The sequence below is a fragment of the Xenopus laevis genome, chromosome 5S, assembly GCF_017654675.1.
Source record: "Xenopus laevis strain J_2021 chromosome 5S, Xenopus_laevis_v10.1, whole genome shotgun sequence".
Lineage (NCBI taxonomy): Eukaryota > Metazoa > Chordata > Amphibia > Anura > Pipidae > Xenopus > Xenopus laevis.
The window spans coordinates 117,918,233-117,935,518 of record NC_054380.1 but is presented as its reverse complement, the minus strand read 5'-3'; the positions used below and the strand labels follow the sequence as shown (position 1 = coordinate 117,935,518).

Below are 17,286 nucleotides of genomic sequence, written 5' to 3'. Positions count from 1 at the left end.
GTCTTCATACTACCAGATGTGCAGCATAGTTGATCCGGAACTCCAAATTGCCCCTGGAATATACAGCCATATCCAGAGATCCCTGAAATCAGTTATAATTAATGTAAATGGCTGTAACACACAGAAATATATAAAGGCACATTTTGCTAAAATACAGAGGAAGCTAAAAATTGCTGAGATATTTTCCCCAGAAAGAAGTAGTACAGTCTATTTATGGAGTTGTTTCATAGTAGTCTAAATGAATCAGCTGAGGGAAGTAATAAAGTGTCTCCCAAGTATAAAAATAATTGTGTTCATGAGAAGCCATGAGAAGCCTTTTGCCTTACTTTTTGTTAAAGAAAATATAATATGGTAAAGTTTCCTTTAAAATGTGCTTTGTGCATTGTAATTAATTCTCTATACAGAACAAAAGACACCTGCCACGGCTCACAAATGTTCAGGTGTTGGTATTATTTGGGATGTTGGTAACAGGGAGATCAGATATCAGCGGACACTGCTCGTCTGTATATTACATATAAGGAGTATAATAAAGCCAAGTTAGGGTGTTCCTTCCTCACAGAGAGCATAAGACACATCTGGAGCGTGCAGCCAGGTGGTATCTGAAAGTCGGCGCCCTATGGGAACTGTGGTTTATACAGGATTGATTTGTTTCTAGGTGGTTTCCAACCCTCGCTTCCTAGCCATTGTTTTAACCACAGCCTCTGTGATTTTTTTACTGAGAAGATGATCACATTCCCATAGACGATGGCCTCACCTTCTGTTCCGGACAATGACTTTGAAGCAGGCCAGATGTCTGTTTTTCCCCTCACAAGTTTAACTTGGCTCAGACACTATGTGATGAGAAAGTCACGCTAGTGATCAGGATAATCTCCTCAGATGCTGGCAGGAACTGATATGTGCAATAAAAGCACATCGGACATTTACACAGAAAGGGAAATCTTACAGCAAGCCATGATCTCCTTTTTTATCATTTTTCCCTAATAACATTGGGATCAGCCTTAATTTTTACCGGCCGGGCCGGTAAAATAACAACAAAGTGGCAACCTTATTGGTAACCAATATGTAATATTTATGCCAGGGCTGTTCAACCTTAAGCCTGTCTACAGGGAGGACAAACGTAATAAATAATTATAAATATAAAGAGATGATGTGCCATGTCACAGAGTGAGGTTGTAATGTCATGAGGCGGCTGGTGACATCACAAGGCAGGGCTATGACTGGCCAATCGCCGCATCAATCTAGGGGAGTCCTGACAGTTTTTCCTAATTTGTAAAACCGGGTACGCTGTTTTGACCTGAGCAGCCCTTCTGAAAATCGGACTATCCAGGTCTAAACCAGACAGGCGGCAACTCTTAGGGGCCAATTCACCAAGCTCGAGTGAAGGATTCGAAGTAAAAAAACTTCGAAGTGTTTTTTTGGGCTACTTCGACCATCGAATGGGCTACTTTCGACCTTCGACTACGACTTCGAATCGAACGATCGTTCGACTATTCAATAGTCAAAGTACTGTCTCTTTAAGAAAAAACTTCCACCCCTAGTTCGCCATCTAAAACCTACTGAACCCAATGTTAGCCAATGGGGAAGGTCCCCATAGGCTTGCCTAAGTTTTTGTGGTCGAAGGATAATCCTTCGATCGTTGGATTAAAATCCTTCGAATTGTTCGTTTCGAAGGATTTAATCGTTTGATCGAAGGATTATTCCTTCGATCGAACTATTTGCGCTAAAATCCTTCGACTTTGATATTCAAAGTCGAAGGATTTTAATTCCCAGTCGAATATCGAGGGTTAATTAACCCTCGATATTCGACCCTTGGTGAATTTGCCCCTAACTGTTGAGCATACTTTGATTTATAATTTGGGTTGCAACGTATTGCTAATGCCAAAACTCAGTTAAGGGAAAAGCAGCAGCAAACTAACAAGGTATAGGTTATAAAAGGTTGCAAAGGATGTTTGCTTTCAAGAAGGCTAACTGCTGATTGGTTGCTATGGGTTACTAGACCAGGTTTAACATAACATTTATTACATTACACTATTTTTTTTTTCAAGCAGTCCAATAATAAGTTGTTAGCCCTTTTTAGGGTCATTGATACCAGAAATCGGTCAGAGAGCCTGCAGAGAAACAGTGAAGGCATAAGGAAATGTTCAACCAGCATTTTTGTTTCTGTTTGGTTTTCACACCTTTTGAAGCCCAAACAGTCTTTAGATACAAATATAAAACCTTTACAAGAACAGTGCCAGTGTACTGAGCCTATATATACAGTATATATTTATATGAATTCTACCATATCCAAATAATAACCACACCCCACCATAATCCCTAGCTTTGGGCCTAGCCTTCCAACCTGTTCCTCACCTTGCAAGCCCCCACTTAACAAAACATGGCTGTGGGTAATGGTGTAAAAGCATGAATACTGGGCCCAGCATCACAGAGAAGATCCAAGAGCAGGAAGAAAATTACAACATGGGGCTCCTACAGAAGTAACCACGGCCCTTCAGTTTTCACTGAATGGGAGCATCAGGTAAACGATTATAATCACTAGAGGATGCCTAACATATTAGCAGCCCCAGTGATTATACCTTTGCTTCTCTTATAAGAACATTTTCAGGGCAGTTTGCCCCTTGTGCTTTTAATTTTGGGCAGTAACCATATTTGACTGGAATCCTGTTTATATTAAATTTGGGTTAAACAATTGTAGTATAGTATTCAACATAAACCACTTTTTCATATGCTCCTCTAGGCAAAACAAGACAATGTAAAAACCTTCACCTATTTATATATCTCTGTCTCCATGGGTTGAAGGCCACCCCCTCCTCCCATGTTTGGGTCGGTTCCATTATACCAACTCTGATCAATTGATGTCATTACTCCTGGAGCTGAATTCCCAGTGGGAGTGCTTGAGTCGGGTGATGACCATCAAGCACACAATTAATTCCTCCACACGGCTTCACTAATATGTTCATTAAACATTGCTTGAAAATGAAGCATTGATGTTACGCTTTATTAAAAAGGAGAAAAAAAATTGCAATTTTCCATCTGTCTTGCATTGTCATGTTCTAAGCTCAATATGTCGTCCTGTAAAAAAATCCCTTTTTTCTATGTAAACAAAAACCTCAAGATGTTAAAATTCTCATAAAATACTTCTGTGACAGCCTTTTGTCAGACAAATCTCTGTAACTATTTCATAATCCTTTGGCATAATTACGGCTCAGGCCTCAGCTGTCACTTTAAAGAAAGTAGGTTCAGCTGTTGTTGAATCAGAATTACTGATTGGTCATAGCTTTTTGTAAACAATATGATTGGGAGGGAAATAATAACAAGAAGACACCCATGTCTGGGAGACAGACATTGTTCATTGACAGACATTGATCATTGCTGGGTGATGCAGACCAGGTATTTGAGCATTTTTGACATGATAATGGTGCCACTGGGGACACTGTTGCCTTTGGGGTATATAAATTATATTTCACGGAAATTGGTCAAGCTCAAGGGATACAACCCAACAGGTTAGTATGCGTATTTACATGGTCTTCCAGCCTGCAAGTCTTTTGCACCCTTAAAGTGAGTAGGCTTTTAAAATGATACTGGCAGTTTCCAAAAAATATAATAAAGATCCCATAAACCCTTCATATTTGCCCTGTTGTTGGTGCCAAGAGAATCTCAAAGCAACGGGTTAATAGTGTCGCTGTTTGAGTTGACTGTACAATAGTGTTGAAAGATGAGTTGTGTTAAGAAAACAGAGCAAAGCTTCAACACACCCAAGAAATGGAAAAAATGGAACATTCTCTTTCTGACGGTTAAAAAGAATCAGCAAAGTGCAAAGGGCAACTCCGTTTGTCCAATAATTCAAGGGGAAAAGGTAGTGCTGGTGCATCCAGATATTGTCCGGAAGGCGGGGAGGAAAGGAAAAACAAGGAGCGCTTCCTGCACAAGGGAAAACAAGACAATCCCGACCTTCCCTTAGATTCATCATCTCTTTTGACCTAGAGGTACAAACGGATACATCTGAGGCACAAGCCAGCTGGCACTCTTTTCCATAGAAAGACATGACATTGCAAGTTTACTGAGAAACCAGCAGAGAAATTTAGTACAGCAGAGATAATGATGGTTTAACTGGGGATTAGACGTATTTCCATTGTTTGAAAATTAAGTGGAATTTAACAGAATTTAACAGACCTCAGTGTGCAGAATACAGTACTGTGCAGGGTGCCCTATAGAAATATAATCTACTGGGCTCTAGTAATCATTCAACAATCATTGCCCCTATGAATAAGACACAGGGCAGAGGAGAAAGAAAACTGGCGCAAGGAAAACTTAGAAATATATTAAATGTAATTCTATATCACATACATGTATATCAATATATATATATATATATATATATATATATATATATATATATATATATATATATATATATATATATATAATAGCAAAAATTATAGAAAGAATAAAAATAATATAGCAAGAGTAAAATACCAAAACCCTCCATTTCTTCTGCCCAGTAAGACAGATGAGAAAGAAAAAGAGATGGTCTGTGTCACATTTATGGATGAACCACTTAGCAGCAATAATCTTAAAATACAGTTCTCAAAAGATATATTGTATTGTATTGCCTTGTTTCAGTACCTCATGGTTTCATCTACTACATGCATTATATCATATTTGATTGTTGATGCACCCACAATTATACTGGATTGTTACTGAGATCTCTGAAGTCTCTACACCAGGGATCCCCAACCTTTAAAACCCATGAGCAACATTCAGAAGTAAAAGGAGTTGGGGAGCAACACTAGCATGAAAAATGTTCTTGGGGTGTCAAATAAGGGCTGTGATTGGCCATTTAGTAGCCCCTATGTGGAATATCAACCTACAATGTGGCTCCGTTTGGCAGTATATCTGTTTTTTATGCAGATACTTGTTTATGTACAACAAACAAAAATATTTGAAAAACAAAGATATATCGGGTCATGTGTCACATATATATTATATATATTATCATGATACAGTTACAGAACTAAAGGCCATCTCAAGCAAACCTCACATCTTAGGTGGACCTCAAATCCTGAAGGACAAATGAAAAAGAAGCAGAATGAAATCTATTCAGATTATTCACCTCAAATCATCCTAAATCTCACTCTAACTGACCTTCACATTGACTTGAGTGTTTATGAACTAGAGTAAATGCAATTATTCCTAATTCTAATATCCTCTGCCACTGGTGCCCAAGGGGACAGCCCCACAGTTGGAAACCATGGGTTTAAAGCTTTATGGTTTCCTGTTGAGTCTGGCTTCATGGTAACCTGTTACCAAAAAAAAGTCTTCTTGGGGTGAAGCACTTAGTACTGGACCTCAAATCTGTGCATTGCCATGTCAGCTGCTAATATTGCTCCTGTGCACTGATGGAAATAGACAATCTCTTACACAATAAGCACAGAGATTGAGGGATACAAGAGAGATCAATATCACTTCTCCATTAACTGAGGCTTTTCATACATTCCTCTCCATCTCCCAAGAAAAATATCCACAGAGCGCTAGCCAAAACACGTTCTGTTTTTATACCCCTTTTATGTTTCCTGCTCAGCAAGAGAACATGGGATCATCAGACACCTAGATCGTCTGTGCACCCTTAAGATAAATACACTCTGTTTGAACAGTTCACAGGAAATCTCCTAAAAAGCATCTGACCTGGATGTCTGCATTATGCAAGTCTCTGAAGTTGCCCTGACATTTCTACTTTCTCTTTAGCCATCCAGAAATCTTAGCCAAACAATCGTTCATTCAACAGATGGGAAAGCAATGTTTAAACATGACTTGCAACCAATCTTTCTTGAAGCAGCAATCAGAAAATTCCTGCTGTGAATATAACATAGGTGATTGTGAAAATTGATGCTGGCGCAGAGAGACGGGTTGGGGACACAGGGTACAAGCAAAATATTCCTGGGTTCTTCCAGCAGATGCCATAGCTGTGGTGTCACCAGATTGGCATGGAAGCCTCATGATAAGTGCTTTTGCCATGTTATCAGGCAGGAAGGATTTCAAGAACCCACTTAAAAGTGGTTTTGAAATGTACAAGAATGTTTAAATGGAAGCTGCCATGGCACTTTAAGATGTTTTGGCTGCTACGGGCCATTCAGAGACTCTTCATCCATCCGTATTCTTAATGAATGTTGGCACGCGTATGCTGTCTGACAATTGGCAAGCAAGCTGATTGCACCATTTAGAAAGGGCAAATGATTTTAAATGGACAGAAAACTACTCTGCACGGCAAGTACTGTCCCATTGAGTCGCATCATCAAAAGCAAATCTGGTAACAACTGATTTATGTTGTAAAAAATGAAGGATAATCCCTTCAAAAATCGAATGCCAGTGCACTGTCAAATACCCCTTTCCCATTTATTAAAACAGCCATGCAAGAAATACGGAACGTTTTTTATTTCCCAGAACTGTACCAGTTTCAGTAATGTTGCACTCTATTACTGATTAACAAATACCCATGGGGATGTAATTTACTGTATAAACTCTTTTTCCCTCCCTGCGCTCTTTCCTTTGCACATACAGTATGTTATCTGACCTGTAAAAAAATAATCATTCAATTTGAAAGTTAATTCGGCTTAGAAAAATCATTCAATTTAGAAATATACATTCCCCAGTGTTCTGTGCAAGGAACCAGAAGCACTGAATGCGTGGGCCCCTACTGACTAAACTATAACTAGTGACAAGGAGGAAATAAAAAGGCTAAATGATGTATTTACACTTCAGTGGATTAAGAAAGAGACCAAGAGCAGGCAGGAGAAGGTCCCTACTAGTTCTCTTAGCTATTAATAAAAAATAAAATAAAATTGGCCACCTAAAACTCTAACATGGCTCAACATTGCCATTTCTTAAACTACCAAGTGGGACCCACAAGGCAGGTCAAAATAAACCCAAAGAGTCTGCTTAGCCAAATGCCCTGCCCACGAGGATATGATGGGCATATCTGAAAGAAATGGAGTACTGGAGATAAAACCTAGATTTTTAGTCACTAATCAAAATTATAATTTATAAAGTAATGGAGTACTGGAGATAAAAACCCAGATTTCTAGTAACTAATCAAAATTATAATTTAAAATTATGAGATAATATATTAGAGATCTGCAAAATATATAGAAAATAAATGAATACTGCAGGCTGTGCCGGGATATCAAAGAAAGTCATTTATTTTCTATGGAATGTAGTGGAACTGTCTTTATGAATAATTAATGCCCATACGTTTATTAGGTTATGCATATTATAAGATTTCTCTTTATAGAATGCAATAGCATCTACCTTTGCAGCATCAATTTGTTTACATTAGGGATGCACCGAATCCAGGATTCGGTTCAGGATTTGGCCAAGATTGGGCCTTTTTATGGATTCCCTCTGAATGGTGGGGCCATTTATGGAGACAGCCCATATGGAAGGTGTAACTCTATAACTTAATCCAATAACACCTGAAATTAGGTCCCTACAGAAAGCAATGATTACAGCAGATTGAATGTGTGATCTGGAGCAAAAATAATAGAGCATGTAGAACATTCATGGGTAAGTACCAAAATAAAAATGAACACTTGAATTCAAGTGTTCAAAATTCAAAACTTGCGCTTCCTCATGAAGCAAAGGCACAGATATTGGATAACGAGAATCTACAATAAATCTGTCCGTGACTTAACTTAAACTGTTCTATTCATTTGCTCAACCACCCTACTGAACTCTAGCACTTTCTAACCAGATGCACCATTAAAACCCAGAGCTTGACATTAGAGTGATCTTGAGTGTAAAATATCAAAGAAAACATTCTTGGTTGGTTGAAGCCAATACCATGAATCAAGTTACTGAGAGGAAATGTATTGCTTTAAAAGTATATGAATGAACTTCATGGATCATTAGTAAATTTTACCATTAACATGAGTTCTACATATGACCATTTCCCTGCTTTTTACTGTTTATTTGGCTGTTGGGAAATATACAATTCTTCTCATTTCTAATTTCCCTTCTTTGCCCCGTAGGAAATCATTTATTTCAGCAGGAAATGTTTAAGACACACCAGAGAGTCCCAGACACTCTGCATGATTTGTGTCAGGGGAATATAATTAGATTCTCTCTACAGAAAAGATTTATCTAGAGAGATGTTTGCTCTGCCCTCCAGGATACAGGTTATGGGTTGATCACTGCCTTCTGGGGACTTCCATCTATGAGAAATATGTCCCGTTCCTTCTGGCCCTGTAAGAGTGTTGGGATGCTGGTAGTTGTAATCCATTAACAGCTGGAGAGAAACTGGCTTGTGGTTGCCAATGAAGCAGATCTGAGTATAGTGAAAGCTCGTCATCAGGACAATATGAATAAGCTCTTCTCTACAGATTATGATTCATGTAAATCGTGTTCACTTGCTAAAGCACTGCTAAAGATGACCACCAGAATGTCCATGAAATATGTACTGGGGAACAGTAGTTAGCAATCAGATACATTGTGGGGGGAATGTAATATAAGTCGCTAACAGAAAAACTATTCGCAATGCGAAAAGTTATGCCTTTGCGCAAACAAATTTTGCTTTGCACAAATTTAATATAGCTTTTGCGAACGCGGAAACTGTTTAGCGACCACTTCAGACAGTGGAAGGCCATTTGCGAATTAGTTTGGGACAATGCGCAGTCAATGTAATAAAACTTCTTACTGAAAAAGTCGCTATGTTTGCTCCAAAAGATTACGACACCTTCAAGCACTTCTTAAGAGTGCGCAATTACAATTCGCAGTGCGCAATTACAATTCGCAGTGCGCAATTACAATTCGCAGTGCGCAATTACAATTCGAAATGCAATAACAGTTTAAGGAACAATATTTCATTGCGAGATGTGGCTTTAGGCACGGATTGTTTTGCGCTTTGCGACATTAATTACATTCCCCCTAATATCTATTATGCCACCATTATAGACACCCTGCTTTTTAATGTTTATTGGCCAATACCAATTATTAAAGATTTCCACAAGACACTGACTCAGAATAATTGCTTTGTTTTTGCTCTTAGTCTATTATCTGTTAATTCCTGACTTACAAAGGATCCCTCATCCACAGGGAGGTGTCTCCCAAAGGAGAAGGCTCTAGTGCAGCCCCTTTGTTCTCATTAACAGCCACTTTGGGTGGTCAGAAAGTGATCTGCCACAGCTGTCTCTGCAGAGCTTTGTATTCAGTTCAGCCAGAAGCCTTGGATCTTACCTGCACCCAAAACACCATGCATGCATGTATAAGAGACACACACAAACACTATGGTTGACTGAATGTGAGCCAATGACCCTGCCTGCATGTTAGTGGAGTGCCGCTTCTGTCTCTCTCTTTAAATTAAACGACACAAATTTCTGGTTTAAACATTTTTAAATTTGACTGTTCAGATAACCAGGGTCAAAATATGTTTAGGGCCATTTTTTTTTTTCAGATAAGCTTATAATAAAACACATAATTAATAATAATTAGGATGAGGTAATACAAACACATGAAAAAACACATGATTTGGGACAAAAAGCCCTAAAACATAAAAGCAAATAATAAAAAGAAAATGGCAAATTTCTGGAAGAGCACAGTATGATCTCATTAAGAATAAATCCATGTGGGGAATTTTTGGTTTCAGTGATCCTTGCCCTAAAATTCATTGGTGAGTTACTGTTTAATTCCAGCTTTAGTGAATATTTCGTCACCATGGGAGCATGAATGGTTTAACAGTAATGTGACCGGATGGGATCAGCTCCTTGGCTCGTAAAGGGCCAGTATAAGCCCTTGTTCAACATGAGTGGAGTAAATGGGGCTTGTGCCGAATACTTTTTTTTATTTTAATCAACAAAAATCAGTTTTTTTTATTCTTTAAACAGAGCAAACAGGGCGACTGAAGCTACTCCATGTTTGGTCGTTGCAAGGTAGATATCAGATTACCAATATACAAACTTCTAACTTTGTTGTGACTGTTTTGTTGAAACAAATCTATTATGCAGGGGATATGAACTATGTTTAACACAAGTCCTATACATTGAAATCATGTTTCCCCTTACAAAATCCTAAACAATGGTCTGAGCTGTGAGAAGAGCAGGTAAACAAGTGATGCAACAGTGCTGCAAATCCCAGTGGCTTCTCATTTGGTCACTTCTTGGAAGCACTGACCTGATCTTCCACCACTGGAAACACTGATGCATCGCACGACATCCTGGAACCCACAGTAATCACAGTGAAGTCATGGCTGAATCTATACATCTAGTGTTTACAAACAATCCCTATCAAGGCCGGTGCCAAGTTGTGATGATGTAATACAAAATAAAGCACCGCCATTACGGGCTGTGTTCCATAAGGAGTGTAATCCATGGCTCATCTGGCTTTTACTGTAAGTTGTTTCTCTGCCGTGCCAAGGACAAATAGGGTGTGAAGGCACAGCCACCTAGGAACATCAGAATATGGTTGGCACTTTAGTTGGCATACTGAATTGGTGCCCAGAGGCAACTATGTGGTTTCTATAAGTTATGAGAAGTAAATATCTACAGCAGGCATCTTCCTACAAAGAATCATTGGTGTTGGGAAATGTACCCAGTGAAGCATTTTATGTCCCCGTTGCTTCATTTCATAGCCTTGTTTAGACATTTCTCAGTATCTGGCATGTGCGGGGAGCGCATCTGTCTGGGAGATTCGGCGCTTCCATTCCATGAGTCTCACTACCCATATACAGAGCGATAGCTCTGTGCGAGTGCAGCTGTTGGTGCCACAAACCGGAAGCAGCCGCCAGTCACTACACTGCCTGCAACCTGGGGAGGTACAATATGGATGGAATACATTGTCTTAAATTAATTTTCCATTTAAAGAAAGGGCCAAACATATCACAGTGGCTGGAAATACTCACTTATCCAAAACACATCCCTCTCATTATATTATTATATTGTATAGCACTATGTCTCTATGCAACACACACGTGTATGGCTCTTTCAATCTCATTGAAGCTCCAATAGAGCAATGAAACAAAACAGTCCTTATATATCTAAAAAAAATATACCGATAGCCTGCTAGCTGGCTCATTGTCTGTAAATCTTACGGCCAAAACTACCGTACCAAATCTCAATGACAAAGCGTGACAAATGCTGACCTTTTCTACATTCAGCCGCAAGTGTGTTTTATTAACTGTCCCAGCCCATTGGGAACACATACAGAAATGTAGTCCCGTTGGCCTGCTGAGCCTCATAATGCTAAGCCACATGCCTGTGTGAAGTCCAACATGAGCTCACAAATGGCTGCTCTGATATCAAAGTGTTTCTTGCGTCTTAATAGATGACTGACTGTTTGAGAGTATATAAAAGCGGCTAAAGTCTAGAATAATGCAAGGAATTCTCTTTATATGGATATTAGTTCAACCATATACTGCTAGCATCATCAACTGGATGTCATGTAGCTAAGGATGCTGGGAGCTATAGTGCCCTGCTGCTTTCCAGAATCTACATTAACAGCGTGCTTACTCCTAACCCATGAACTCAAACACTATTGGCTCAAGCAAAGATACGGGATTTATTTACTTAATTTAATTTATTTATTTAATACTTTTTTTACTCTTATACAGTATGCCCCCTGTAACAGTAATTATCTGGCCAATGCAGTGCAATTGGAAGCTAATATCAGTGGGTGGGTAAAAGTGGCCCTCTAAAGGTTTTTTATGGGGCAACATCTGCCCTAGTATTCCATGCTCTTTTCAGTATGAGGCCATTCACTCTTCCTTCAGTGCTGCCGAATTCCCATGCATTCTCACAACCTCAATCTTTTTCAGAGAGCGCCCAAAAGGCGGGAGGTTTTCCCTTTTTGGCAGCTCTCTGCTCCATTAGGCAAATGCAAAGGCCTTGCATTATAATGCGTATGAGCGGCACAATGGCTTCCAACACCTCGAACAATGCGAGAGACTGGATAATGTGACACAGTCTGCTCCGACTTCAGAGAAACATCACACTTGCAAAAAATTGTTCCACAAAAGAGGAAAACAGACAGGCCACAGATTTATAGGCTGCTCAATAGGGCATCTGGCTTCACAGAAACCCCCATAAAGGACAAGATCTTGCTTAATAATAGTTATATATTTTGAGCATATAGTAATCTGTTGGTGAACTATCAATAACAGCTCAAGTTGGACATCCTTGAATTACATATTTTCTCGGGGCCTCAGACGGAACATATTGTCTGGGTCCCCGTATATCTAATCCTGGTCATTTATGGATAAAGCAAGTTTAATTATAACTGGGCCAGCACCTTCCATTGTTTAGGAAAAACCAAGATAATAGATGAGTTGGTTACCTGAGTAGCAACAACCCATGGAATCCCTGAGCGCACAGCCCTACCTTTTCTAACATTCCTTCAGAGCTCACCTCTCTAGGCAAATCAATTCACTAACACTTTAATTTCCCAAGGCTGTACCCTGTGTAACAAGCCCTCTCTTCAAGCATACATGCCCACACCCGACACACAGAATTGCCGTTCATGTGCCTACCAGCTACCTTTGGGGGGCTCAGCAGAACAGCTGCTGCAGTAGATGACAAGTAAGGGACCTTCTCTTTGCCCAACTTCCAGATTCAACTCTTCTGTTGATGGATTGGGCAGATAATGTGAAATAACGTGGGCTCCGCAGCAAGGCTAGATGGGCTCAGTAAAGCTTTTAAAAGGGCTACCTGGTTATGAATGGACTACAACTCCTGACATCCTACAGTCCTTGGCAGAGCTGAACCTAACAATTGGATTGCTGCAGGTTGTATAGTCATGTGTTATGCACACACCAGGGCCCCTTAGAGGTATTTTGCCCCAGGCCCTGCTTCAGCTAACTACATTCCTTCTCCAAGTCCTATTCCCTTGCTATCCCTTGCATCCAACCTAACAGTCGGTTCAGCAAGAATTCCGACCCCCACTCCCTAACTGATGCCTGCTCACGCCTTTCTGAATTCCTTTTCCCTACTAGCTCTTCACTTCCTCTTGCCCCAAAAACTATGCACATTACTTTTTCTTCGCTACCCTGAAGAACATCATCATCAATTTATATAGCACCATAAATTAAATGATTAGTGCCTCTCGTATGCATGCTTTAGATCCCGAGACTATATCAGCTCAGCTTGGTGCAAATTCACTGCTGTAACTCCTTGTGATATAGATCACGGCTTTGGATATGTCCAAAGTAAGCCTCTCCCCCAAATCCCCAGCACCCCCAGGGCAGCGCACACTGTCACACTACTGAATAAATCCTAAGGAGCTCTGGCCAATTGTATGAGAAGTAAGACAGCGAGAGAGGAGAACAATGCAGGGTCAGATAAGGATAACAAGGGAAAAAGATGTGAGATTGTAGTTAGTAAAATTAAAGCAGCAGGGGTGAAATAGGAATGGAAATGGAGCAGCGAGGGAGGAAGGCATTGGGGAGAGGCACAGAGGTACTGTACGAGCTCCACAGCAAATGAGAAGTGTTGGACTGATTGCTGTCAGGAAAAAATAGGTTTTTTAGACAAAAAGGCAGCATGGTGAGCGCGAGGGAGGGAGGCTGAGGATGATTAGTGAGCGGCTGAAAGCAGACAGTGTACAGAATAGTAATCCAGGGAAAGAGGGGAGCCAGAGAAACACAATATAAGAGGAAAGACAGATGTGCTGGGAAGGGCCACTGAGAATTGATAGGGAATATCTAAAAGCTTAGAGAATGACAATGAGAAGAAGGAAGCTGGTGGGATTTATGGAAATGTTGGGGTAGCAAGAAGAACAACTATGAATCGAGAACAAATTCTCAAGATGCTATAGAACTTCAACTCCCATCATCCTCTTCCCAATGGTTGTTGAACTACAGCACAGCTCTGTTCCAAAAAATGCAACCCATCAGCTTGTGTAGCTGATGCCTATTACGGAGGGAAGCATTTTGGAAGCATTGGCTGAGAGGAACAGGCTGAAGAGTGAAAATGGGAAGTAATGGAGAAAACAAGGGCAGGTGGCGCTATGGGCAGCAGGGAAGAGACGAGACAGAGACAAGAGTGGGCAGGACTGATGGACAGTGTCACGTTGCTGCAGTTCCAGTAGAAAGTCTCTGGAAAGAAAAGAGGCTCACGAAGTGTCTCTGGTCACGCTCAGCAGACTAGACACAGCCCAGATATCACTTCATCCTGCCGCAACTCCCACCTTCCAGCCCTGTCCATCCCTATCACCCTGTGCTTCAAACACCATCAGCACCGCAATGCAGCTCCATCCCTTTGGAATTGGCATGTGAATGGAGCGGGAGGACTTGGGAGACAGAATCTTAGCAACCCAAGCAGGTACCCTGTGAGGTGTTAGCCAGGCAAAGGGAGGCCAGCAGCAGCACACATCTGGAGAACACAGTCTCACCACAATGCCAATCTATTCCAATAATCACACTAGGTCCAACCATACAAGCAGGCGATGGAAACAAAACAGACACATATATTTTTTTTTTTTTTTTTTAGGGCAACATGCTGGACACCCAAATATATAAAAAGAAATGACACAATCTTATAAATCCAGTGTACTTTTATCTATGTTCTTTCCATCTGACGCTGGGCTCCTCCCTACCCCAGTTGTGATGCCTGAATTGGATGATCCACCTGAATGGCACCTTCCCAAACTCACCGACCTTCTTGCTTCTAACAGGTGTCCCCTATATCTATCACACCTGTCACATCCCAAATCTGCCCAGCATATTCCCAGTAATGGGTTTACATTACACACATTGATGTAAAAGGCTTTTTCTCACACAGAGACCTTACAATTGAATACAATTCAGAAGGGTTATGTCAATCCCTAAAATGACATCCTTGTGGGGGGCTGACATGCTGACAGGTAGCCAAGGGCTTCCATCTAAATGACACAAGAAGAGAGGCTATAATAACCCCCATTCCTAGGCAGACCTCTATGTTTGGGGGGGGGCTGGGGGATTGGGAATCCTCACGTGTCTCCCCATCCCCTTGTGTCTTGTGTTGGGGCCCCCACTGTCTCTTACCTCCCCCCCCACTGTCTCTTACCTTCCCCCAATGTCTCTTACCTTGCCTCCACTGTCTCTCCCCCCCCACTGTCTCTTACCTTCCCCCAATGTCTCTTACCTTGCCTCCACTGTCTCTTCCCCCCACTGTCTCTTACCTTTCCCCCACTGTCTCTTCCCCCCACAGTCTCTCATCTTTCCCCCCACTGTCTTTCATCTTTCCCCCCACTGTCTCTCATCTTCCCCCCCACTGTCTCTTACATTTCCCCCACTGTCTCTTCCCCCAACTGTCTTTTACATTTCCCCCCACTGTCTCTTTCCCCAACTGTCTCTTACCTTTCCCCCACTGTCTCTCATCTTTCCAATCACTGTGTCTTACCTTCCTCCCCACTGTCTCTTACCTCCCTCCACACCGTCTCTTACCTTCCTCCCCACTGTCACTTTCCCCAAATGTCTCTTACCTTTCCCCCACTGTATCTCATCTTTCCAATCACTGTCTCTTACCTTCCTCCCCACTGTCTCTCATCTTTCCCCCAATGTCTCTTACCTTTCCCCCCAATGTCTCTCATCTTTCCAATCACTGTCTCTTACCTTTCCCCCCAATGTCTCTCATCTCCACCCCCATACTTTCTCTCATCTTTCTCCCCACTGTCTCTTCCCTCCACTGTCTCTTCCCCCCACTGTCTCTTACCTTCCACAGCTCCCACTTGGCAGCCCATAGAGAACAGGAGCAGCAGCACATTTAGTTCCATGGCACAAGGCAAACAGAATTCACAGGATCCCCGAACACGTGAAGGAGACAACATGAAGAATAAAGGGGAAGAAAAATCCAGTTGCAAGTTGCAGTTGGTCAGGGTGTCCCAGAGAGAAAGCGCAACATTAGCTCCTTATTTAGCACGGATCTCCCATGTTCCTCTGCTCCGGAGCAGGGTTAAGGTCCCCGGGTGCTGGAGATGCACATCCAGGCGGCAGTGCAGGGAGTCAGACATGTCGGGGTGCGGGGGTCGCAGTCCATAGGCGCAGGGTTATCCCAGTCTCACAGTAGTAAAGTGCTCACTGGAAGCGCAAAAGCTCAAATGGGGGGGGGGGTCAAGTTCTCATTCCACCATCTATCTCACTACACTCCTCTCTTCCAAATTCACCCGCTGTCCCCCCTCTGTCTCCCATCCAGTCTCAGGTCCAAAACACACACCCCTCACACCTCCCAGCCAATCAAAGAACACAAGGAATACGCACCCCCAGCCAATCAATAGCAGCCCCTCCTCCCCTCCGCTATTGTTGAAAGAAAATTACTTACATTGACCTGAAGGAAAGAAACTCTCCCGGCAGCGCAGGTTTGAGCGACACTGCCATCTATTGGCGACTGCTGGAAATGACACACAGAATCAGCAGGTTTGTGCAGCGACTGTGGCCTGGGCTGTTATTAGAGCAAAAGTGTAGCTAATGAAATAAAACAGCCATTCTACATAACGTTCCAATATACATCAGCAGGACACTGCTACATTGTTTCTGGAGTCAGAACCAGCAGTGCAGGAAAGCTTTCAGTAGAGAGAGTACATTAATAAATAGGCCCTGTCTTTGCCAGTCCTGAATACTGGAGCTGCTAGTTAAGTGAGTGTAGCCCTGACATTTCTATTATATGGGTATCAGATTGAGCGAACCCCAATAGATAATCAGGGATGTTAATTCCTACAATTCCTAATCCCCAATGGCAATAAAGTGGTTCACCTTTACGTTAACTTTTACTATGTTATAGAATGGCCAGTTTTAAGCAACTTTTCAATTTGTCTTCCTTATTTATTTTCTATACATTTTTTCACTATTTGCCTTTTTCTTCTGACTCTTTCCAGCTTTCAAAAGGGGGGTCACTGACCCCATCTAAAAACAAATGCTCTGTAAAGCTATTGTTATTGCTACTTTTTACTACTCATCTTTTTACTCAGACCCTCTTCTAATTATATTCTAATCACTTATTCAAATCAGTGCATGGTTCCTAGGGTAATTTGGACCCTAGCAACCAGATTGCTGAAATCACAAACTGATGAGTTTCCTGAATAAAAATATAAATAACCACAAGTAATAAAAATAACAACCAATTGCAAATTGTCTCAGAATATCACTCTCTACATCATACTAAAAGGTAAAGCCAATGTGAACAACCCCTTTAAACTTGTGGCCCAGATGTTACTGAACTGCATCTCCCAGAATGCATTCAACTTTCATTCTGTTTAAAGGAAAGCTGGATGGTGCCATCAGAATTCAGAGGGCCCCGTATCACAAAATTTTCTGGGCGCCATGGGGCTCCC

At 41.4% G+C, this 17,286-nt stretch overlaps 1 protein-coding gene across 1 annotated transcript in view; it reads right to left on the bottom strand.

The window, feature by feature from the left end:
- LOC108718198 (ephrin type-B receptor 1-B-like) overlaps positions 1–16,204 on the bottom strand; it is a 160,274-nt gene extending 144,070 nt beyond the window's left edge. The window contains exon 1 of the mRNA XM_018265884.2: positions 15,672–16,204. Within this exon, the coding sequence (XP_018121373.1) occupies positions 15,672–15,786 (115 nt within the window). The 5' untranslated portion in view covers positions 15,787–16,204. The remainder of the gene's footprint in view (positions 1–15,671) is intronic.
- Between the last annotated feature and the right edge of the window lie 1,082 nt (positions 16,205–17,286).